At 35.8% G+C, this 26,645-nt stretch overlaps 2 protein-coding genes across 2 annotated transcripts; both read left to right on the forward strand.

The window, feature by feature from the left end:
- Positions 3,258 to 7,569, forward strand: LOC109712367 (receptor-like serine/threonine-protein kinase SD1-8). The gene is made up of 7 exons (XM_020235906.1): positions 3,258 to 4,655; positions 5,564 to 5,695; positions 5,791 to 5,966; positions 6,302 to 6,512; positions 6,620 to 6,857; positions 6,948 to 7,098; positions 7,186 to 7,569. Exons 1-7 carry the CDS (start codon positions 3,335 to 3,337, stop codon positions 7,492 to 7,494), a joined length of 2,538 nt encoding a protein of 845 aa, XP_020091495.1. The 5' UTR covers positions 3,258 to 3,334; the 3' UTR covers positions 7,495 to 7,569.
- LOC109712366 (receptor-like serine/threonine-protein kinase SD1-8) lies at positions 9,895 to 26,583 on the forward strand. The gene is made up of 7 exons (XM_020235905.1): positions 9,895 to 11,268; positions 20,682 to 20,810; positions 20,912 to 21,054; positions 24,770 to 24,980; positions 25,088 to 25,325; positions 25,416 to 25,566; positions 25,654 to 26,583. The coding sequence occupies exons 1-7, from the start codon at positions 9,906 to 9,908 to the stop codon at positions 25,960 to 25,962; spliced, it is 2,544 nt and encodes an 847-aa protein (XP_020091494.1). The 5' UTR covers positions 9,895 to 9,905; the 3' UTR covers positions 25,963 to 26,583.

A 26,645-nucleotide genomic window follows, 5' to 3' on the forward strand; every position in this document is an offset into this window, starting at 1 on the left:
AATCCTATTAGCCAATGAGAAACTGTCCGTAGGATCCAATATCGCCCCTAGATCGAATGTTGGAAGGTTGAGACCTTCATGAGTACTTGTTTCATCTTCGAAGCTATGATCTTGTGTTGATCGTACTTCCCATCTTGATTCTGAACCCGCGCACGTATATGTCGCATGCATGTCAAATGGCAAGGCTTCTCATAACAACACTCTGTGCCTTCTCTCTACGTTGCCTAGCTTTTAGGAGCATCAATTATTATGGAAATTAAAAGCCAACATGTAACACCCCAATAGCATTTTGGCCAATAGTTTGGGCCTAACAAGTGATTATTACTAGCCAGTCGGATCACTATAATTGGTATCAGAGCCGAATAGCAGTCAGAAGTCTGAGAGCTAGATATTATGCAAGACAAAATACTATACCAACGGGTTTGGTGAGAGCCGCCTATTGAATCAGTAGAAGCCACTTCTAGAATCTCACATCGCCCGGTAATATTCTGGTTAGTCTGTAATCTGAGCTTGGACCTGATGAGAACGTCATGATTTAAACATGCGAGTTTATAATGTCTCAATAGTCTCGCATCGGATGAAAAAATAATTTTGGTTAGAATATATGAAGGCTCAAAGATAGTAATAATAACTGGGTTTAAACATTTAGACTAGTAATTTGGATCCAACAAGTTATTATTATTAGCTGGTCGGATCGTCACAATTATTATTAGAGACCAGACAATCTGTCTGTAATCTGGCACATACAGTATATGACCACCATGCATCAAAATGCTTTTCCAATGAAAATTGTAGTTCCTTACGAGGCTAGCTCACTCTATTCTCCATGATCTTATGCAAGTTCTTAGATACAAATTAATCAAGCCCAAAAATATATATAAAAAATATCCCTCACTTCTTTTGGTATTTCCTTTTTCTTTTAACTTTTTTTTGTGTCTTTTATTTAATGCTTCTTCTCCTCATTTTTCTCGCTTTTCTTCATCATCTCCTCCTCTCTTTCATGAGTGGAGTCACCGACCGATAACAATCTATAAAAACTCACAACTTACACAAGGATATATCCTCATTCCGGTGCGTACGAAAGTGTGAACTCTTCATTAGAATATTTATTATAATCTAGTTATATTTATACTCTAATTAATATTTAAATTTTAATTTATCTCTAATAGATTTAAATATTAATTTTTATCTAATTAAAATATTAACTACAAATCTAACCACTACCCAAATCTTAACAAGTGGGACGTGACGTAAATGGTAATTGTTTCCCGGAAAGGATAAGGCCATGAGTCTTAATTAATTGTTGGATGGGAGTTGATCGATGACCCATGAGTATTGACTTATACAGATTAATAACTTGCTCATTTAATTAATTGGCCCGCTTGTATGTAATTAAATTCTTCAAGCATTTTCTTATTATATAGTATTAGATATATGAGAAATTTTCACATCACAGTACCGTTTCCTTTTGGTTATTATTGCAACCACACATTGGGCTACTTAAAAACCCGTTTACTTTATTTGACTTCTCTATGAAGTTGATAATAATTTGACACAAAGCTACATACACCAATGACATGTCTTCAATTAATTTTTGGCCATTGATTTCCAGCAATATTGCAACGCTGTTACATATAGTTAGCTTACGGTTTATAACCAAGTCATTAGTATCTCAATAATAAACACCGAAGTATATATTTAGAATTGTGGGTACGCAAGATTTGAGGTGAAAAAAAAAATTTAGGCCTGTTTGGATGCACAGTAAAAAATCTCCACGGGATTTATAAACTGTGGTTTTGGTCCAAATAAAATAAAGAATTCTGTAACTCTAAAAAAATTCCACGGATTCAATTTTTAAACTGTTTGGATGCGCATTGTGTAATTTCACGGGATTTCTCTAAATTTTAAAATTAAAAGTTAAAATTTCAAATTTTAAATTTCAAATTTCAATGAAAATTAAAATTTAAAATTTGATATGTGAAATGCGAAATTTTAAATTTTGAAAATTAAAAATTAAAAATATAAAAATCTAAATTTAATTTTAAAATTTTGAAATTTAAAATTTTAAAATAAAAAATTTTAAATTAAAAAATAAATTTAAAATTTAAAGTTCAAATTTGAAATTTGAACTATGAGATTTGAGATTTAAAATTTGAAATTTGAAATTTAAAATTTAAAATCTAAAATTTAAAATTTAAAGTTTAAAATTTAAAATTTAAAATTTAAAATTTAAAATTTGAAATTTGAAATTTAAAATTTGAAATTTAAAATTTGAAATTTAAAATTTAAAATTTAAAATTTGAAGTTTAAAATTTGATCTGTGAAATTTAAAATTTCAAATTTGAATTTCGAAAACTAAAATTTAAAATAAAATTTGAAATTCTAAATTTGAAATTTGAAATTTGAAATTTAAAAATTAAATTTGAAAATAAAAAATTTAGAATTAAAATTTGAAATTATGAATTAAAAAATTTAAAATTTGAAATTTATTATTTGTAAACTAAAATTTAAAACTTGATATTCGAAAATTAAAATTTGAATTTATAAAATTTAAAAATTTAAAATTTAAAATTTGACATTAAAACTTTGAAATTATAAAATTTAATTTTTGATATTTCAAATTTAAAATTCAAAATTTAAATTTGAAATTAAAATTTTGAATATAAATTAAATTGTAAAATTTAAAATTTGAAATTTAAAAATTAGAACTTGATGCAACTTTGCCCAAAAATGGTGGAATTCTTTTTTCCTTTGGTTAGAGTGGATTATAATTTTACTCTATTTTTTGCTGTATAGTTTAACTATACTCGAAAAATTACGGTATATTTTTTTTTCTCCCAAACGCTTTATAGGATAAATTTTCCTACCGGCGTAGTATAGTTTAACTATACTACATTTTTAATGGTATCCAAACAGGGCCTTAGCAATTTATAAGAATCTGAAAATTTAGATTTTACAAAGATACATTAATTTGTGTGGGACCCTAAGGCTGCGTTTAGTTGGAGAACTAAATAACCTCTTAATTATATAGTCAACTTAATTATATAGTGAAACGTTTTAAATAATCTTAACATTCCTGCTAGCACGTATAGTTGATATCTAATAATAAATATTCTTTTAATATGAAAAGAGTTTAAAATCAATTTTAATATTATTATATTATCTAAAAGAGTAATCTTGCAAATAAATGATCATGTATTTTGGCACTTCAAAGGTCATAAATACATAATAGCTACACTATCCTACTTCCTTTTTTAATGGAAATCTTATCTTATATAGAAGAAAAAAAAAAAAAAAACTTTTCTAGCTAGTATACCTCTCTTAAAGGGAAAAAATGAATACATTACTCCCATGCAGCAGCAGCAGTAGCAGTAGCACTCCTCTCTGCATCATTCTATTATTATTTCTGCTCTCAATCTCATCCATTACTGCTCACGCGCGGGACACGATAACAGTAGGCAGCCCGCTCGCAGAGAACGAGACGCTCGTCTCTGCGGGCGGCTACTTCGCCCTCGGCTTCTTCAACCCCCCGAACAACCCCGACCGCTACGTCGGCATCTGGTTCAACAACATCCCCACGCAAACCGTCGTCTGGGTCGCCAACCGCCTCGACCCCGTCGCCGCCGCCGCCTCCCCCTCCTTCCTCTCTCTCTCCCCCGACGGCATCCTCACCCTCGCCTCCCCCAACTCCTCCACCCCACTCTCCACCACCGCAACTACCTTAACCAACCCCGTAGCTCAACTGTTGGACACCGGTAACTTCGTCGTGCGAGAAGCGACCGACGCCGGCGATGCGGCCGCGTGGCAGAGCTTCGACTATCCGACGGACACGATGATAGCCGGGATGAAGCTGGGCGTGGACCGGCGGCGGGGGCTGAACTGGACGCTGACATCCTGGCGAAGCGGGTCGGACCCGGCCCCGGGCGAGTACTACGTGGCGATGGAAACGGCCGGGGACCCGGAGCTGTTCCTCTACTCCGTAGCTGGTCGGGCCCGGATCTGGCGATCAGGCCAGTGGGACGGGGTCCAGTTCAGCGGGCTCCCGGACAATGTCCCGTACGGGGACTACGTGTACACGTTCACCAACAACGCCGCCGAGGTCTCCTACAGCTTCAACGTCCTGAACCGGTCCCTCATCACCCGGGGCGTCGTGAACCAGACCGGGGTCGCACAGCAGTCCATGTGGGTCCAGTCGAGGCAGGTGTGGAACATCATCTGGCACGCGCCGCAGGATCCGTGCGACGAGATGTCCCCCTGCGGGCCCTACGGGCTCTGCGACCCCACCGTCTCCCCCATGTGCAGCTGCGTGCAGGGGTTCGAGCCGCGGTCGCCGCAGCACTGGGCGCTGCTGGACGGCTCGGACGGGTGCGTCCGCACGACGCGGCTCGACTGCGCCAACCGCACCGACGGGTTCGCCAAGGTGAGTCACGTGAACCTCCCGGACCCCACGAATTGTACGGTGGATGCGACCGTGGGGCTCGACCAGTGCGCCACCAGGTGTTTGGCGAATTGCTCGTGCACCGCCTACGCAGCCTCGAATGCCAGTAGTGGGGCCCGGAGTGGGTGCGTCATGTGGTACTCCGACCTCACCGGCATGCGGGTCTTCCTAGCCGAGGGGCAGGATCTGTACGTACGCTTGGCGGCGGCTGATCTAGGTACGTACGCATACGTATAATATACGTGCTATTTATTTAGTAAATTATTTGTATTTGCAAATTGATATTGCTTTGAACATTCACCCACCCGCCCACTTGGATTATTATGATGCATTTTCCTTTGGAATGGTCCACACAAGTATCAATACTTGATTGCTGATCGATAAAGACGTCTAATTAATCAACAATTAATTTCATGGTACCTACCGTTATCTCGTCGTGGCCTCGCTTCTGAATTAGTTATTGTACTAAGTCTTTTTTTTAGTGTGTGGTAGAAACAAATTACTTGAAATCTGAAGTTAATTAATGCTAACATTATTATGCGAAAATGATATTATTTTTTATCTTGAAATAGGATGCTGAAATAAGTTCACCGGCGGGGTTTTTTTTTTTTTTTTTTTTTTTTGAGAGATAGATAGCACACTATCTGTTTCGTTTATTTCATTTAGAAATAAACTTCGTTGGAAATATGAATCAACTAGGATTCGCCGGTCGTGTATTTCCATCTTATTCCATTGACTTGATTACTATCCGCAATATTAGGTAGCCTATAGGCGTGTTTGGGCTATCCACTATTGTGTTCAGAACTTCAGATCGATAATTGACAAATTCGCATAATGTTTGATGGAATAGCAAGTTGTCTCCATATTATCTCTCGACTGATCACTGCCTCAATGATGTTTGGACTGTGGCATGCAATAGTTCATTTCAGTTTCTCACTTAAGCCAAAAAGTGTTGGGCATTTTGTACACAATATACATCTAGATTCACCAGTAGATAAGCTAATCCAGAAGCTGGCCAAACAAAATATATAGCACCTCAAACAAGATATGGTTTTTCCTTTGATTAATTGGAATATATCTTTGCTTAAATGAGAAGATATGGTGCTAAATTAGGAATGTCTACAGCTTCAGTTACAAGCCACTCTGGCAAGAGTGATCATGCACCCATTGCAGCCATTGTAAGCGTTTCTGTATTGGCATTCTTACTAGCATGTGCTGGTTGGTATATTTGGAGGATGAGGAAACTTAGGAAATCAGGTAATAAAACTACTAATTCAGTACGCTTTGTTTGAAAAGCCCAAATGAGTGTAAATGGGAATTATAAGACAATTATTAACTGATTGAACATACAGGCCCAGGCACGTCAGCGAGTACTATTTCCTTCAGTCATAAACACCGCAAGGAGGAAAGTACTCAAGATAGTGATATAGAGTTGCCATTATTTGATTTGAGCGCTATCGCAGTTGCAACAGAGGAGTTCTCTAACACAAATAAACTTGGAGAAGGTGGCTTTGGACCAGTTTACAAGGTTAGTTTTTTGACCTTTCATTAACTTTCAGTCCTGATGGTTATGATTCTTTAGGTTACAAGATTAATTCTGGTCAAAAAATACAAATCAGTCACTATTCTGACATTGCTAAAGAACCAACTGTATCTGAAGCTGAATCTACTCTATAATATAAATACGTTATAATGAACTTGGATTTTCATATACATGATGTGAAAGTGAGATGCACTAAGAAAACTTTTGAGGATGTTTTACCTGATAGCTTAGGCATTTTGAAGACTTGCTTAATGAATACATGTAAGATTACACTTGTCTTTTAAGATAGTAAAGAATTATTTGTCATAATTGACTATCAGGGTAAGCTTGGCAACGGACAAGAAATAGCTGTGAAAACGCTTGCGAAAACTTCAGCGCAAGGCCCCAATGAGTTCAAGAATGAGGTCATGCTAATAGCAAAACTTCAGCATAGGAATCTTGTTAGGCTACTTGGTTGCTGCATTCAAGGAGAGGAGAGGATGCTTATATATGAATACATGGAAAACAAAAGCTTGGATAGGTTTTTGTTCGGTTAGTCTACGCCATTCATTCTAAATGCCTTCTTACTTTGTTTCTACACTATAATTTTGACAATGTAACATTTCAGTGAAAAGTTAACAGTTTGAGAATTTTCGCAGATAAAGCTTACAGCGCATCACTAAATTGGCAAACGCGGTACCGGATAATCGAGGGGATTGCTCGAGGGCTTGTTTACCTTCACCAAGACTCAAGATTTAGAGTCATTCATAGAGATTTAAAGGCTGGTAATATTCTTCTTGATAAGGAGATGAACCCTAAAATCTCAGACTTTGGCATGGCACGAATTTTTGGCGGTGACGAGACCGAAGTCAATACAAGAAAAGTAGTTGGTACCTAGTAAGTATATATGCTCGATCACATATATATAAAACAATATACTCTTGATTAAGAGTTCATAATCCTTACTGATTGTGTTTCATTTTGTAGTGGATATATGTCTCCAGAATACGCAATGGATGGAATTTTTTCGGTAAAATCCGACGTATTCAGTTTTGGGGTTTTAGTGTTAGAAATTATTAGTGGAAGGAGGAACAGAGGAGCATATGTTGATTCCTCACACCTTAATCTTCTTGCTCATGTTAAGTATATTTAACTCAAACAATTTATATTTTAACTGCTACATTTTCTTAAACTTTTTGGATCTATATTTATATACTTTTCGCAGGTATGGAGTTTATGGACCGAGGGGAAGAGTTTGGAACTAGTAGACGAATCTATGGATTATTCCTTCCTCGCTAATGAAGTTTTAAAATGTTTACAAATTGGTCTTTTATGCGTTCAAGAGCACCCCGAGGATCGTCCCCTGATGTCGGCGGTCGTTTTGATGCTTGGTAGTGATGGAGCATCACTGCGAACTCCGAAACAACCCGGTTTTGCAAGGAGGAGGGTTCCGATTGAGATGGAGTTTTCGTCGAGCAAGCATGATTCTAGAACGTTGAATGACGTGACTATAACCATGATCGGAGGCAGATAAAAGGAACAATTATGCATGTAGTTTGGCTGAATTTCGTTTCATGCGGAAATGTTATATATTTGAGGTTTTGATTTCTTTCCTTTCTTTCTTTTCTTTCCCACTTTTTGCTGGTAGGAAAATTTATAAATATGTTTACAAGCATTGGGTTATTTTTTTTCCATGTTGATGAAATACCCAATTAGGTCAAAAACCTTGAAGTTGTGCAATTATTACATACATCAAAAGAACAACAATTATTTCTACCAATATGAGTACAATTGAAGTATCAAACAAATGCTTGTACATGAGACTATTTTCACGGAAAGAACGTCAAGACAGTAAAATCAATTTCTGCAAAACTTCCAAAAAGAAAACAAAAAAGAGAAAAAAAAAAGTTGACACACACCTTTATCTACCCTCTGCAATAGTTACAGTAACAATATTTGCAGTGTAACTCTGCGACGATGATTCTATATCCGAAAAGCCCCTGCCGATACTAAAATTTCAGGCTTATTCGGGTTTTTCCCTGAAAAGAACCAACAAATAGCTATACAAATTTCCATAATTGAGTCTGCACATTAGTCACATCGTTCCAAGAATTAACTACCATGTATACAGGGCCAAAACCACCCTATCCAGTCTTATTAGCAAATGCGAAACTGTCCGTAGCATCCAATATCGCCCCTAGATCGAATGTTGGAAGGTCGAGATCTTCATGAGTACTTGTTTCATCTTCTAAGCTATGATCTCGTGTTGAGCCCTTTCTAACTTGATTCTGGACCCGCGTATCATGTCGAATGCATGTCAAATGGCGAGGCTTCTGATAACAACACTCTGTCTCTGTGCCTTCTCTTTATGTTGCTTAGCTTTTAGGAGCATCAATTATGGAAATTAAAAGTCAACATGTAAAGCCGCAATAGCATTTTGTCCAATAGTTTGGACTTAATAAGTGATTATTACTAGCGGGTCAGATCGTTATAATTAGTATCAGACCCGAATACCAATTTGAAGTGTAAGAGCTAGATACTATGCAAGACAAAATATTATGCCAACGGATTTGGTGGGAGCCACCTTTTAAACCAGTAGGAGCCAACTCTAAAATCTCATATCGCCTAGTAATATTTTGGTCTATCTGTAATTCGGATTTGAATATGATGAAGACATCATGATCTAAACAGAGGAGTTTGTAATGTCCCAATAATCTCACATCGAATGAAAAAATAATTTTGGTTTGAATATATGAAGTCTCTAAGCTAGTAATAATAACTGAACTTAAAAATTTGGGTTAGTGGTTTGGGCCCAACAAGTTATATATTATTATTAGCGGATCGGATCATCACAATTAGTATCAAAGACGAACATAACCGGCAAGAAAATCTTACAACCCGGATAATTCTGATCTATCTGTAATCTAGCATACAGTACATGACCACCATCAAAATGCTTTTCCAATGAAAATTGTAGATCCTTACATGGCTAGCTCGCTCACTCTATTCTCCATGATCTTATGCAAGTTCTTAGATACAAATTAATCAAGCCCAAAAAAATATAAAAATCGTAATTGTTGCCCGGAAAGGATAAGGCCATGAGTCTTAATTAATTGTTGGATGGGAGTTGATGACCCATGAGTATTGACTTATACAGATTAATAACTTGCTCATTTAATTGGCCCGCTCGTAAATTCTTCGAGCATTTTCTTATTAATTAGTATTAGGTATATATACGAGAACTAGTTCAAGACATTTTCACATCACTGTACCGTTTCCTTTTGGTTATTATTGCAACCACACATTGGGCTACTTGAAAACCCTTTTACTTTATTTGACTTATTTATGAAGTTGATAATAATTTGACACAAAGCTACATACACTAATGACATGCCTTCAATTAATTGTTGGAAATTGATTTCCAGCAATATGGCAACGCTGTTACATATCGTTAATTAGCTTACGGTTTATAACCAAATCATTAGTATCTCAATAATAAACACCGAAGTATCTAGAATTGTGGGTACGCAAGATGTGAGGTAAAAAAAAATTTAGAACTTTATAAGAAGCTGAAAATTTAGATTTTGCAAAGATACATTCATTTGTGAGAACGAATGTGTTTTTATATCAAAGATAAGAATCATCTTAATTATAGTGAAAAGTTTTAAATAGTCTTAACATTTCTGCTAGCAAGTATAGTTGATATCTAATAAATAATTTCTTAATATGAAAAGAGCTTAAAATAAATTTTAATATTATATTATCTAAAAGAGTAATCTTGCAAATAAATATCATGTATTTTGGCACTTCAAAGGTCATAAATGCATAATAGCTACACTAACCTTCTTCCTTTTTTTATTGGAATCTTATATAGTAAACTTTTCTAGTATACCTCTCTTAAAGGAAAAAAAAAAAAGAAAAAAGAAAAAAAAAGAGACCCAACAAATGCCCGCGCGCCAACCCTGTAATGCTACGATGAATACATTACTCCCATACAGCAGCAGCAGCAGCAGCAGCAGCAGCAGTAGCAGTAGCAAGCCTCTCTGCACCATCCTATTATTACTTCTGCTCTCCATCTTTTTCATTACTGCTCGCGCGCGGGACACGATAACTGTAGGCAGCCCGCTCGCAGAGAACGAGACGCTCGTCTCCGTGGGCGGCTACTTCGCCCTCGGCTTCTTTAACCCCCCGAACAACCCCGACCGCTACATCGGCATCTGGTACAACAACATCCCACCGCAAACCGTCGTCTGGGTCGCCAACCGCCTCAAACCCGTCACCGCCTACCACTCCTTCCTCTCCCTCTCCCCCGACGGCATCCTCACCCTCTCCTCCCCCAACTCCTCCACCCCACTCACCACCACCGCAACTACCTTAACCAACCCTGTAGCCCAACTGTTGGACACCGGTAACTTTGTCGTGCGAGAAGAAACCGACGGCAGCGATGCTGCCGAGTGGCAGAGCTTCGACTATCCGACGGACACGCTGATAGCCGGGATGAAGCTGGGCGTGGACCGGCGGCGGGGGCTGAACTGGACGCTGACATCCTGGCGAAGCGGGTCGGACCCGGCCCCGGGCGAGTACTACCTGGCGATGGACACGGCGGGGGACCCGGAGATGTTCCTCTACTCTGTAGCGGGTCGGGCGCGGATCTGGCGATCGGGCCAGTGGGACGGTGTCGATTTCAGCGGGCTCCCGGACAATGTCACGTTCCGGGACCTCGTGTCCACGTTCACCAACAACGCGGACGAGGTCTCCTACAGCTTCAACATCCTGAACCGGTCCATCATCACCCGGGGTGTCGTGAACCAGACCGGGGTCATACAGCAGTCCATGTGGATCCAGTCGATGCAGGTGTGGAAGATCCTCTTTCACGTGCCGCAGGATCCGTGCGACGAGATGTCCCCCTGCGGGCCCTACGGGCTGTGCGAACCCAACGACTCCCCCATGTGCAGCTGCCTGCAGGGGTTCAAGCCGCGGTCGCCGCAGAACTGGGCGCTGCTGGACGGCTCGGGCGGGTGCGTCCGCACGACGCGGCTCGACTGCGCCAACCGCACCGACGGGTTCGTCATGGTGAGCCAAGTGAAGCTCCCGGAAGGCACGAATTGTACGGTCGACGCGACCGCTGGGCTCGACCAGTGCGCCGCCAGGTGTTTGTCGAATTGCTCGTGCACCGCCTACGCAGCCTCGATTGCCAGTAGTGGGGCCCGGAGTGGGTGCGTCATGTGGTACTCCGACCTCACCGGTATGCGGGTCTTCCCAGGCGAGGGGCAGGATCTGTACGTACGCTTGGCGGCGGCTGATCTAGGTACGCACACGTACTTACTACAAATATACGTGCTTTTTATTTATTTACTTATTTAGTAAATTATTTAATTACTAGTTAAGGGATCCGCGCGATGCTGCGGATTATTATTTTAAAATTTAATTTTAAAAATTAATTATGAAATTAATTTCAGAATTTAAATGTTACAATAAGTACATCAAAAAATTTTAGTAGGCATAGTAGTCCCCCATTAGTTAGTGAAATAATTTTAGTAGATATCGTAGTCCCCCAGTAATTAGTGAATAAGATAAGAAATCATTGTTTGTGATTCTCGCAATTAATTTTCGTCAAATATAAAATTAACTTAAGCTGCATTAATTTTTTTTTTATTTTTCAATGTACAATTTATATGTGAATGTTCAACAGCTCAATATTATAAAATTAATATTTATATTTAATACCAGTAGTCTAAATTATTTAACATTTATTTAGGCTAAATTACAGAAAACCTCACTGTAATAACCCACTTTTTCACTTTCCCTCCCTGACATTTAAAAATATACACTTTGCCCCCTTATAAAATGAAAAATGTGCACTTCACCTCCTACCGTTAGGGTTCCGTTATAAAATATTTTTTATGCCGAAAATACCCCTCCGCCCTCTTCCTTGTTGCTTCGCCTCCCTCCGGCTCGCCACCTCGGCCCCGCTTCGCTGCCTCGCCGCCTCGCCGCTTCGCCATCCTCCACTGCCTCGCCCTCGCCCTCGCCCACCATTCCCTTCGCCTTCCTCCGCCGCCTCGCCTTCGCCTTCGTTGCCCTTGCCTACCTCTCCATTAACACCCACCTCGATTCCCTCTTACTATTGTCGAAATCGAGAGGCTGCGAGGGTGCAGGAGGAGAAGGGGAGCAGGTGGAAAAGGAAATGGACAGAAATCGCAGTCGAATGAGGTGGGAATCGCGGCCGATCGAAGGGATGGCTGAGGAAGATGAGGAAGAAGACAAAAATGGCGAGGGCAAAATGATCATTTTACACACCGTAATCCCCTGTAAACATTTTTTATTTTATAAGGGGGTAAAGTGTAGGTTTTTAAATGTCAGGAAAAAAGTGAAAAAGCGGGTTATTACAAGAAAGTTTTTTGTAATTTAGCCATTTATATATTTTATATTTTACAAAAATAAATAGTAAATTATATAATAAATTATTATATAATAATATATCTATATACAAATAAAATACTATATATATTAAATAAATATTTTAATAAATAAATATATATTTATAATAAATACTTATGTATAATAAATAAATATATATTTTATTAAATAAATATATATATATATACATTATATATATATATATATATATATACTATATATATTAATATATATTATTATATATATAAGAGAAGAGAGACGAGGATGAACGGAGAAGGGAGGTCACCGTGGAGCTTCCCTCTCACGTGGTCACGAGGCGAAAATTGGCCTCGTTGGACCGCGATAAAAGCTAAAAGAGCCGTGATTTTTTTTTTTCGGACTTCCGCTGCTCCGAGTCAATGGGCGCTGCTGCGCCTGGCCCGCACCCCTGTGCACCCGCTGTCGCCGTAACGTGACCCGGCACGCTGACCCTGGGCTCCTAGATCCACGTGCTCTCTGCGAAGGCGATACATGCTACTTGTGTGAACCCGTTAGGTTGGAGGGACAGTTGTTCGGCGGGAGTCCGACTCACCCGTGGCGCGGTTTCCCGCGGCTCAGGGGGTCTCGCTGCTGTCAAACCTATAGCCAGCGGGCCTCTAGATTGCCGTTTCAGAGACACGCGGGCGTTCGCGCTTTACGCGCAGCGCGATCGAATTTTCCTAGATCCCTGCTCACGGCCGGTCATGGGCGTCGGACGTCTTTTGCTCTCTCCGGCTGAAGCGATGATAGTCTCGCGCATCGTAGGGTCCCTCGTCCGATGCTTGTCGTAATCTTTGCCTATCTGGGTGTTAACAGTCCGTCGTGCATGTACTTGTAAATGTTTGGAGAATTCGGGCGGTTAAGCTCCACTTTCGCAACTTCATCCAATTGAAGTGGCCGTCTACATTTGCGCAGGCGTGTGACACTAGCTAAATTAAGGTGCCCACATCTGAGTGGAAGAAATGGGGTGTGTGTATATGTGGTGTTTTTATGATGTGAGGTTCTTATGTAAAATTATTAATAGTAATAATATCGCAACCTTGGTTGAAGCATTTTTTGGGTAGTGGCTTGGACCATCTCCTGGAAGTCAGTTGTTGTGGGAGGTCGAGCCTGTCTCGAGGTTGATATGTAGTTTGCTTGGTCACTTGCCCAACGAATTATTTGTTGCTAAGTGGGCTGGGTCGTTACATTGGTATCAGAGGCCGTTCACATAGTTGGACATGCTGTATCGATGTCCTGGCTGAGTCAGGGTCTAGATACGGTGCTAGCTAGACGAACAGTCGCTACATCGCCTGGTGATTCTTTGGGCTGTATGTGTGTTGGGACTGACTGAGTGAACGTCAGGCGGGGCGTGGAGTATGAAGGGAAGAGTCTATTGACATCAATATAATGATCGCTACATTCTGGAATGGCGAGGTAAATGGATCTGTGCTCGCGCAAAAGTGATTGATTACAATCGGGGTTGTCGGGTGTGCTTTGTCTTGATAGGTGAGTTTATAATGAGACTGTTCACCTGTAGTTATAAAGACTCGCAGCGACTCGAATTGATCTATTGTGACTGTGCGAGTCCTTAAGCTTTTTGGGGCTCACCAGTCAAAGTAGTGTGGGATAGGTTACGTAAGGATGCGTGGTTCGGGGATTTCGTATATCACGATACCAATAGCTCCCATATCGCGACGTGTATGTGTTCTGCTAGTGGGCTGTCTGTTACACAGCTCCGTCGCCGCCGGGGCTTCCGGCCGGCCAACGCTTTAAGCAACCACTAGTCTTTGGCCATTGGTCGTGATAGTGAATAATCACGCATTTCACACCGGAATAGTCACTTGGATTCGCGGATCGGTGCTAGTTTTCAACTGTTGGAGAGTTAACATTAGCGAACAGATCAGTATTCTTTTTCGGGCCCTAAAAGCAACTTTAGTCTTTGTCATCTTGGTGCCTCGGATGTATTAGATAGGTGTCGGATGTGGCATTTGAGAATTTCTTCTTCTAGTGCGATTCGCGGTACCACAGCTCGTCGGAAGGTAGTGCATTTTATATAAGATACATAAACAAGATACCTCAGATAGTTTAATAGATTCATAAGATTTTAGACTTATAGATTTACATAGAATATCTTGTTATTTTATAGTCCAGATATCTATTAATCTAATGGCACTCTCTCCTTATTTCTATGTCATTTTCTATTACCATTTGGATATCGTAGGGTTGCACATCAAAGTTCATCAGTCTCCAGAGGTAATCGGAGCACTCAAATCGAACCGCTATTCTGCTCGATAAGGCGGTTGAGTATACCCGATGTGATATTAGTTTATTATCGTGACTAGTGTTTTTTTTTAGTGTTTCGTTGTCTTCGAAGAATTATATACTTAGATTAGTTGAAATTCTTTGAGCTAGGCGGGTGTTCTATATCCGTTATACAGTTTATTATTTAAAGCGCGGTTTTGCGGCTGAAAGGTAATTTTCGGGTGGGTAACTTGTAATGTAAAATATATTGGTTGGTAGATCACCATCTGCGATTTGTGAACTCGTGTATATTCTTAAATTTTTGTAATTGTGTGACTATTGGAATCTTTAGAAATACCTAATTTTGCATAGTTATGTTATCGGTCTCTCATATTCTTATAGCAAGAAAGAGAGCATATTTCTTGAAATCTTGATTTCTGATCCGTACGCGTTAACAAATAATGGCGCAATAGCTTCAATTGCTGGTTTATATGTTACGTAAAAGCTATTCAATTTATTCATGAGTAGTGAGTTTTGTTTATTTTTTAATTTCTAATATACTTGTGTAAGAAGTTAAATGTGTTAATTTTAAATTTTCAATTTTCTATCTCCTATTCGAATTTTTAATTGTTCTAAATCTAATAAAATCTTTAGAAATTGAATAAATTAATAAACGATTTCAACATGTTAGAAATGTTTAATACAATTTCTATCAACTATTTTCACATTTCAATGTCTAAATTTTTCAGATTTTAGTAATAGTTTAAGAATCTAAGAAGTTATGTGGATATAAGTTGCAGAGATAAGATGATTTTTCATATTAGTTATGAAAGTGTTTATGTGAGTTTTTAAATTTAAATGCTATCAAATTATATATAAAATTTTGGTTAACCATTACTTGTAAGTGAATATGTATGAATTTTTTAATCTAAATTGTAAATTTTAAATTTTAAAATTTAAATTTTAAATATTTCAATTTCTTTAAAGTTGTGTAGAAAGTTTAAAGTAGTATTCAAAGATTTTTATACGTATTTAACTATTTAAAATTTCTCAATTAAATATATTTATAAATGTAAAATTTAAAATTTTAAAATTTAAATTTTTGTAGATTTAAAATTTTAAATCCGGCAGCAGAATCTCGAATTCCATATATTTTAATATTAAAGTGAAATATTGTGTTCTATATTTAATTTTTCATAATTATTTATATTTTTACTTTAAATTTTAAATTGGTAATTTTTTTAAATTTCAAGTTGTCTAATTGTTTAGATATTTACTATTTGAGTTTTTTCTAATAAATTTTACCTTAGAAGTTTAAGAAGGTTTGCAGGATTTATAACTTTGATATTTCCGAATTAAAAATTAGTGTTGGTTTATAATAATTAAGAAACATTTAAAATTCAGATAAATTTAATAATTTGAATTTTAGTTTAAATTTAATATGTAAATATTTAAATTTTTAATTTAAAATATATAATTTTTAATCCTCAAATTGTAATTTTTAAATTTTAAAATTTAAATTTTAAATATTAAATTTAAATTTTAATTTAATATATTCAAATTTTAAATTTAATATTTTAAAATTTTAATTATTTAAATGTTAAAATTTAACATTATTTTTAAATTTTGAAATTAAATTTAAATATATTTTAAGTTAATATTTTATTTTAAATTCATAATTATTTATATTTTTACATTTAAATTTTAAATTTTAATTTTAAATTCAAATTTTAAATTTAGATTTTAAATTTTAATTTTTAAATTCTAAAATTTAAAGTTTGAATTTAAATTTAAATTTATATTTTTATATATTAAAATTTTATATTTTAAAATTCATAATTATATATATTTTTAAATTTATATTTATATTTTTAAATTTTAAATTTCATAATTATTTTAAATTTTAAATTTTTAAAATTTTTAATTATTTTTTAAATTAAAAATCAAATTTTAAATTTTGTACAATTTTGAAATTTAAATATTTTAATTTTAATTCACATTTAAATTTAGATTTTAAATTATTTTAAAATAAAAATTAATAAAAATATTAATTTATGTAAATATTAAAAATAAAATTACCAAACAGCTTTTTGAAATCTTTTCAGGAAAATCACTTTTATCTAAACTCTACCAAACGCTCTATAGCCTTTAACCAAAATTACTTCTCCAAACCAAATTCACTTTTTCAGAAATTATTTTTTCAAAAGCTAGGCTAAACAGACCCTAATTAAGAAATCTAAAAGCTATTTATCATGTAACTAACTTTGAGAGTATTAAAACAAAAATTTAAGGTTAGTTACTAAATTTTTCTCCTTAAGCAAAATAGTTTGGAGTGGAACATATGATGTTCAATAGAAGCCAAAAAATTAACAAAAGTGGTAAATTTTTTTTAAAAAAGCAGCAAATGGGTAATGCCGGCAACCGTCTCTTCTGTAATTGGCTTGGAATGTAGCATCGGCGCCTACTTATTAGACAATCGTGCACGTCTTCGCTAACCATTAATTTCCAAGATTCGTTAAGGTTTATAACGATTTCTTGTGTAATGACTTGACCAGTAGCAATAATAATTTGTTCGGCTCAAATTACTGGTCCAAAATACTTAAACTCAGTTATTATTATTAGTGTTCAGATCTCTTATATATTCAATTATAATTCTATTTTCATCATATATGTAGAACTGTTGGGTGTCATAGAGGAATGGAATTATGATTGGATATATAAAAGATCTGGACACTAATAACAACTAGGTTTAAGTATTTTAAGTCGGTGATTTGAGCTCAACGATTTATTATTACTAGTGGGTCGGATCGTTACATTTCGTATTAGAGTCAATCACTAACCGAAAATGTAAAATGAATCTTGGCCGAGGTAGAATCAGAATGACAGACTAAGCCAAGATCAGAATGATAAGGTGACAAACTAAGCAAAGATCGAAATGATAAGTTTAGCGAGACAAATCTCATATCGCCTAACGATCTTGGATTGTGTGTGTCATTGAGTTGAGAGAATGTTATGGTCTAAACGGAGGAAATCTGTGATACTCTAATAATTTCACATCGGATAAAAATAAAATTATTATTGGATATATAAGAGACCTGGATACTAATAATAATAACTTGGTTTAATCATTTTGGGCCTGTGGTTTGGATCCAACGATTTAGTATTACTAATGGGTCGGATTGTTACATTTGGAATAAAAACTCTGCCTGTCGTACCGAAAAGTTGTTGATACTGTTCAATGTGAACCAAAATGTGCCTTTATTTAGCTGCACTATCAAGCTGGAAATATTCTCATAGGTTGATAAAATGGTTTTGGGTCCTCTATGGCCTTAATATATGAATTGTGTGGGTTTTTGTCCAGGTGGCAGCACAAGGTTGAGGGCATATTTTTGTTTCACTAAAACGGAACTTTGGGTTGAAGTGACGTTCAGTGAAAACTATTTCTTCTCTGTTGTTTGTTTCGTAATTATGGAAGTGAAGTTTTATTAATTCTGCTGTTTGTTTGGTAAAAAGTGTATGATGTATAATGAATAATTTAATAAATAAAAATAATATAATTATATTTTTTTTATATAATTAAAATTTAATTTACAACAACTAAATTATTTTTTTATACATAAATTATAGTAATGCAACAATAAAATTATAAATTCTTAATTAATCAATTTTTATCATATTTTAATTGTACAAACTAAATAAAAAAAATTAAAACTTAACTAATCAATTTTTATCATATTTTAAATATGCCAAATGAATAAAAAAAATAATTAGTACTATAATTAAATATATTTAAATATAACTATTTTTATCTAGTATATTATTTATTATTTTTTTTCACCTTTCGTTACTGTAATTGACTTCGGCCCATACGCCATTTCAGGTTAACTGAAGTTTCGACCGCAATTTTTTTGCGGCGAAACAAACAACGAAAGTGATCGTTTATGATGAAAACGACTTACCCCCTCTCCCCTTCCACCTCACTTCCACCCAAACAAACATGCCCTGAGTGGAGGGGTGGGGTGGGGTGGGGTGGGCTTTTTCTTCTTTTTTTTTTCAACCTGATTTTTTTTTTCGACGAACAAGAAAAAAATATATAATTTTTTTTAAATTATTCATTAAAAATTATGAAGTTCATTGTCATATGGATATTAGATTTTATATTTCAAGATAATTCGGTAAGGTAGTTAAATTATTTTTTCAACTATTAGCCAATTCATTTTTTTATAAAAAAATCATTAACTAAAAATCATCATAATATGCACAAAACATAATAATAAAAATTTTTAATTTTTTTGGTGAATAATTAATTGTACTCTAATCATTGTAGCAAATAAATTATAATTTTTATACTGAAAACTCAAAAAGAATTGCTAAACCTTAGGGTGTTCAATATTTTATTTTTGTTGAATAATATTTTGGTTTCTTCTTTCTACTAAAAACTCAAAAGAATTATCTAAGCTTTAGAATGTGGCTTATAGTATAATAAATTATTTTAAAATTTTGTATTATATGTATTATATCATATTATATTTTACACTATTAAGCTTTATAGGTCAGATATATTTAATAAAATTTTGATATTAGAATATTAGTTATCTAATATAAGTTGTGGTATATAGAATATTAATGTCCACCAAGTGTATATAATAGTTTTTTTCTTTCTCCAATCAATTTTAACATGATAAAGACATCTCACATATTCTTCAACTTCAACTTTAACTTTTTAGCTAAAAATTTATTTATAGAATAGCTATCAAAACTATTAAGCTTGATTGACTTTTTTTAAATAAAATTATTACATAATTTTACTCTGCAAATAATGAAAGTTAAGGAAGTATTAATAACAATTATTCTTTATAATGTATATATAAGAATACTATACTTTTTTTTTGCATATTTTTTTAACTATAATTTTTTTTAATTTTAAAATTNTATTTTACACTATTAAACTTTATAGGTCAGATATATTTAATAAAATTTTGATATTAGAATATTAGTTATCTAATATAAGTTGCGGTATATAGAATATTAATGTCCACCAAGTGTATATAATAGTTTTTTTCTTTCTCTTTGCATATTTTTTTAACTATAATTTTTTTTAATTTTAAAATTTAAATAACTATATATTTTAATCGGTTGAAATACTATCTATCCACAGCGAAGCGCGGATTCTACACTAGTATATAATGATAGGATTGGATGTGTAGGATTGTTAAAATTATCCTGCTTTTTCTGTTTTTAAGAATATTAGTAGTCTAGTTTTTTTGTCAAAATAATTCCGATAGCTTTGCATTGAAGCTAGAAGAAGAAACTAATGCAGTAGGTAAAGAGAAAAATCCTCAATGAGAAATGTAGCTAAAGCAAGTACACCTATGTTTAATGGGAGAGTGGTTTGGTTAGGGGATAGGAATAGGAATAGACCCTTATCCCCTCTTTATACCCAAACACTAATTTTTTACCTGAGAATAGTAGTTCTCGGTTATTCCCACCAACACCTCCATTTTCTATATAAAATTATCTAAAATTGTTCTTATTTTCGGAAACAACCCAATTTTCATCCAAACACTATTTTTCTTATCTCCATACTTGTATCTATCCCTGTAATAATTAGTTCTTGCTTATACCCGAACCAAACGGTACCTATAGTGTATTTCCATCTTATTCCATGGACTTGGTTAATGGTTACCATCCGCAATATTAATTAGGCAGACTATAGGGATGTTTGGGCTATCCACTTTTGTGTTCAGATCAATTCGAGAAATTCGCATAATGTTTGATGGAATAGCAAGTTGTCTCCATATTTTCTCTCTACTGATCACTGCCTCAACGATGTTTGGACTGTGGCATCTAATAGTTCATTTCAGTTTCTCGCTTAAGCCAAAAGGTGTTGTTGGGCATTTTGTACACAATACATCTAGATTCACCAGCAGGTAAGCTAATCCAGCAGCTGGCCAGACAAAATATATAGCACCTCAAACAAGATATGGTTTTCCTTTGATTAATTGGAATATATCTTTGCTTAAATGAGAAGATATGGTACTAAATTAGGGATGTCTACAGCTTCAGCTACAAGCCACTCTAGCAAGAGTGATCATGCACCCATTGCACTCATTGTAAGCCTTTCTGTAGTGGCATTCCCACTAGCATGTGCTGGTTGCTATATTTGGAGGAGGAAACTTAGGAAATCAGGTAATAAAACTACTAATTCAGTACGCTTTGTTTGAAAAGCCCAAATGAATGTAAATGGAAATTGTAAGACAATTATTAACGGATTGAACATACAAGCCCAGGCACGTCAGCGAGCAAAGAGGAAAGTACTCAAGATGGTGATATAGAGTTGCCATTATTTGATTTGAGCGCTATCGCTGTTGCAACGGAGGGGTTCTCTAACGCAAATAAACTTGGACAAGGTGGCTTTGGACCAGTTTACAAGGTTAGTTTTTAACCTTTCATCTTGCATAAAAGAATCAAACTTCTTATACCATTGTCTAGATGCTTGCTTTAAACCATATAATTCTTTTTTTAATTTACATACTAAATTAGGATTAGCTTCTATAAAGCCTTCGGGTTGAAACATATAATTTCTTCATCCAAATTACCATGCAAGAAAGCGGTTTTAATATCAAGTTGCTCAAGCTCAAAATCCAAATTAGCAACCAAGGATAAAACAACTCTAATTGAGCAATGCTTAACAACGGGAGCAAATATTTCATTGAAATCAATACTTTGCTTTTGTCCATAGCCCTTAACAACAAGCCTTGCCTTATATCTCTTGGATCCATCGGCTTCATTCTTGATCACATAAACCCATCGATTTTTCAATGCTTTCTTTCCGACCGGAAGCTCCACCAACTCCCAAGTATGGTTTTGATGTAAGGAATCCATCTCATCCTCCATTGCCCTTTGCCACTTTGCTTTTTCGAAGCAATCTTTTGCTTCCTGAAAACACTCGGGCTCACACAAATCAGTAAATAAAGCATAATATAAAGAAGGAGAATATCTTTGGGTGGGTTAATGTAGCCTAGTTGATCTTCTCAAATCATGTGCCGGCGGGGTAGACATATCGTTCTCACTCTCATGAGAATCATGCCGACTTTCACTAGATTGTGTACTTTCTTCATGATCAACATTATCATCATGACCAACATCACTATCATGAAGTGGAGGATGAACTTCATGTATATCTTGAGAAGAACCATCAACTTGTACATCAACAACAAGTTTATCTTTCTTTTGCTCTTCTTCCGTGCCTTCTTTAAACATTACATCTTCTCTAAACACAACATCCCGGCTCCGAATAATTTTTCTAACAACGGGATCCCAAAGTCTATAACCCAACTCATCATCTTCATAGCCAAGAAATACACATTTCCTTGCTTTCACATCAAGCTTTGTTCTACTTTCTTTCGGAATATGAACATAAGCTTCACACTCAAATATTCTTAAGTGCCCATAGGAAATGTCTTTGCCACTCCACATAATTTCTAGAATGTCTCCATCTAATGCAACACTAGATGATCTATTAATCAAGTAAACGGCCATATTTGCCGCTTCGGCCCAAAAGGACTTTGTTAGGCCGGAGTGCGACAACATACTTCGAATCCGTTCCACAATTATTCGGTTCATTCTTTCAATGATCCCATTTTGTTGTGGTGTGTAGGGAACCGTCTTCACTCTTTTGATGCCATTCTCAAAACAAAAATCATCAAAGGCACTAGAGCAAAATTCACGACCATTGTCAGTTTGCAAGCACTTAATAAAATGGTCACTTTCCTTTTCAACACGGGCTTTGAATTTCTTAAAAGTTTCAAAAACTTGATCTTTTGAAGCCAAAGGATAAATCCAACACTTTCTAGAATAATCATCTAAGAAAGTAACAAAGTAGTATGCACCTCCAAGAGACTTAATATTGAAAGGACCGCAAACATCGGAATAAACCAATTCCAATTGCTTGACCTTTCTATGCATCTCATTTCTTTTAAAGTTAACTCTATATTGTTTTCCCATAATACAATATTCACAAAAATCAAAAAATGAATGCTCAAAGGAAAGAATAAGTTTATGTTCTTGTAATACCTTCATACCATGCTCACTTAGATGACCAAGCCGATTATGCCAAACTTGCATATTTTCGCCTTTGCTTGCGGTAGTAACCATCAAATTTGAATCATCACCCTTTTGAGCGGTTCCATGAAGTGTATAAAGACTTTCATCCTTTTGCCCTTTCAAAATAGTCATGCTACCCCTTGATACCTTCCAAGAGCCCTTTCCGAAAGTGATAACAAAACCGGAATCATCCAATTGTTCCGCCGATATTAAGTTCTTTGTGATCTCCGGAACATGACACACATTTGTCAATGTATGCTTTTGACCATTTGTTTGCTTTATGACAATGTCACCCATGCCAATAATTTTACATGCCCGATCATTACCAAGATAAACAAATTCACTATCTACTTTTTTGTATGTAGAAAAATATGATCGATCTCGACATATATGAAAAGAAGCACCGGAATCCAAAACCCAAGTGTTTGCACAAGAAGAGACCGTGCAAGCAACATTTAATGTGACTCCACTTTCACCATCCGAAGCATTGTTAGCTTCATTCATGACATCCTTACCTTTACCTTTTTGCTTATTTTTCAAAGCATAACAATCCTTTCTCACATAATCCGTCTTCTTGCAATACCAACAAGTAAGCTTTCTACCATGTGATTTTGATCTTCCTTTACTTTGAGATCTTCCCTTTGTGTTGGAATATTGGCCTCGCTTCGGTGACCTTTCTCTTTCATCAATAGTTAGTGCTTGACTCAAATCACTAGACAATTGATTTGTGGCTTTGCGAGTTTCCTCATTCAACAATGAAGCAACAATATCATTCAACTTGAATTTGTTCTCCATTGTGTTTGCCACCATAGAAACAAGAGTATCCCAACTTGAAGGTAAAGAACTCAAAAGTAGTAAACAAAGGACTTCTTCATCAAGGTTAATTTTGAGAGACTTCAATTGTGCCGCAATAGAGTTGAACTCACTCACATACTTACGAATAGTAGAACCTTCTTACATCTTCAAGAGAAAGAGTCTCTTTATTGCATGCATCTTGATCACACCAGAAGGTTGCTCAAACGATTGCTCCAAAGTCTCCCACAATTCGGATGTTGTCTTGCATTGATAGACATCAAATAAGATCGATGATGAAATGCATGGTCTAATCGCCGCCAAACATTTTCGGTCAAGTATATCCCATTCATGATTATCCATACTAGTGGGCTTTGCACCTTTTCCCAATATTGGTAAATCAAGCTCTTTTGCAACCAAATAATCCTCTATCCCGATTTTCCATACAAGCCAATTGCTCTCATTCAACTTCTCAAATTCCATAACTTTCTCCATTTGAAAGATGAGTGAATAAATACAAATGAATGCTTAGATAACCACCAATCAAGCTCTGATACCAATTGTTGTTAAATAAAGGTGAAAAATATGGATGACAATTTCACAAATACTTGGTGGGCAATTTCACAACCCACTCTCTTTAAGCATCAAATGGAGAGCCAAGCACAAGAGCAATAACAAAAATAAAAACCACAAGAACACAAGGATTTATATGGTTCGACTATGCCTACATCCACGGGAGAACAATGCAAAAGAAGCTTCCACTATAAACTTGAATATTATAAGAGAGATTCAAATGGGAGAAATATCACCTTAACTCCAAGGTATAAAAGAGAGCTCCAACAATCTTTAGCTCTATTCAAATGGTGTAAATCACACCTCACAAGGAAGATCTCACATCCTTTTTGATAGAACCAAGATCAAAACCAAGCCTAGGATTTTCTCTCTTTTCTCCCACTTTTTTTCTCACTCTCTTATTCTCTCTCTTTTCTCTCATATTCTAATATCCCACTTTAGCTCTCTAAGAGAAGAGGCTAACAATATGGGCCTTTGGATCAAAAGAACCATGATCCAAAGACTTACAAATAGGGGCCCACATATATGATAAGAAAATATAGAAAGAGGAGATTTTGACTTCACCAAATTACATAGCCCAAATAGTAAAGCCCAAATAGAAGTAGGCCCAATGTAATTAGCTCAACACTAGTCTTACATGATCTATTTGAATTATTTATGTCGTGATTGACTATCAGGGTAAGCTTGGCGACGGACAAGAAATAGCTGTGAAAACGCTTGCAAAAACTTCAGCGCAAGGCTCCGATGAGTTCAAGAATGAGGTCATGCTAATAGCAAAACTTCAGCATAGGAATCTTGTTAGGCTACTTGGTTGCTGCATTCAAGGAGAGGAGAGGATGCTTATATATGAATACATGGAAAACAAAAGCTTGGATAGATTTTTGTTCGGTTAGTCTACGCCATTCATTCTAAATGCCTTCTTACTTTGTTTCTACACTATAATTTTGACAATGTAACAATTTAGTGAAAAGTTAACAGTTTGAGAATTTTCACAGATAAAGCTTACAGCGCATTAGTAAATTGGCAAACGCGGTACCGGATAATCGAGGGGATTGCTCGAGGGCTTGTTTACCTTCACCAAGACTCAAGATTTAGAGTCATTCATAGAGATTTAAAGGCTGGTAATATTCTTCTTGATAAGGAGATGAACCCTAAAATCTCAGACTTTGGCATGGCACGAATTTTTGGCGGTGACGAGACCGAAGTCAATACAAGAAAAGTAGTTGGTACCTAGTAAGTATATATGCTCGATCACATATATATAAAACAATATACTCTTGATTAAGAGTTCATAATCCTTACTGATTGTGTTTCATTTTGTAGTGGATATATGTCTCCAGAATACGCAATGGATGGAATTTTTTCGGTAAAATCCGACGTATTCAGTTTTGGGGTTTTAGTGTTAGAAATTATTAGTGGAAGGAGGAACAGAGGAGCATATGTTGATTCCTCACACCTTAATCTTCTTGCTCATGTAAGTATGTTTAAACTCAAACAATTTATATTTTAACTGCTACATTTTCTCAAACTTTTTGGATTTATATGTATATACTTTTCGCAGGCATGGAGTTTATGGAATGAGGGGAAGAGTTTGGAACTAGTAGACGAATCTATGGATTATTCCTTCCTCGCTAATGAAGTTTTGAAATGTGTACAAATTGGCCTTTTATGTGTTCAAGAGCACCCCAAGGATCGTCCCCTGATGTCGGCGGTCGTTTCGATGCTTGGTAGTGATGGAGCATCACTGCGAACTCCGAAACAACCCGGTTTTGTAAGGAGGATGATTCCGACTGAGACGGAGTCGTCGTCGAGCAAGCAAGATTCTAGCATGTTGAATGACGTAACTATAACCATGATCGAAGGTCGGTAAAAGGAACGATTATACATGTAGTTTGGCTAAATTTCGTTTCATAAGGAAATGTTATATATTTGAGATTTCGTTAGGATTTAGTTAGATTTGTAGTTTAATCCTAGTTGAATTAGGATTAATATTTAAATATAAATTAAGATTTAAATATTAATTAGAGTAAAATCTAATTGGACTAGAATTTGGGTAGCTTTTAATGTAAGCTATAAATATAGTATAGGTGCTATTATTCTGATGGCGGTTAACCACACCCATATGGCATGGTCAAGATGGTCATGATTTTAAATAACCTGTGTAGTTTTCGTGACCAATACCTCGTGCATGGATGCATAGGATGAGAGAGAGGTTTTCTGGATTTATAGAAGACGAGAAAAGGGTGAGAGGGATAGAAGAGGAGTTGTAATCGTCTCTTCTCTTATTTAGTAAATCTTATTTTACCAGCATATTTTCTATTTGGTTTCTCTCTCTTGTGATTGTATTAGCTTTTACTGATAAGACGGATTTATAATAAAAATTTGATTTGAGGCTTCCGTTACGGAATCCCAATAATTGGTACCAAATTAACAACAGTCGGTATCAGAGTGAATTGCGGATTCTCAAAATTTGGTATCAGAAGGAGTATCATATTCCTAACAGGCTTTGATTTCTTTCTTTTTTTTCTTTTCTTTCCCACTTTTTGCTGGTAG

The sequence above is a fragment of the Ananas comosus genome, linkage group 7 (genome assembly GCF_001540865.1).
Source record: "Ananas comosus cultivar F153 linkage group 7, ASM154086v1, whole genome shotgun sequence".
Lineage (NCBI taxonomy): Eukaryota > Viridiplantae > Streptophyta > Magnoliopsida > Poales > Bromeliaceae > Ananas > Ananas comosus.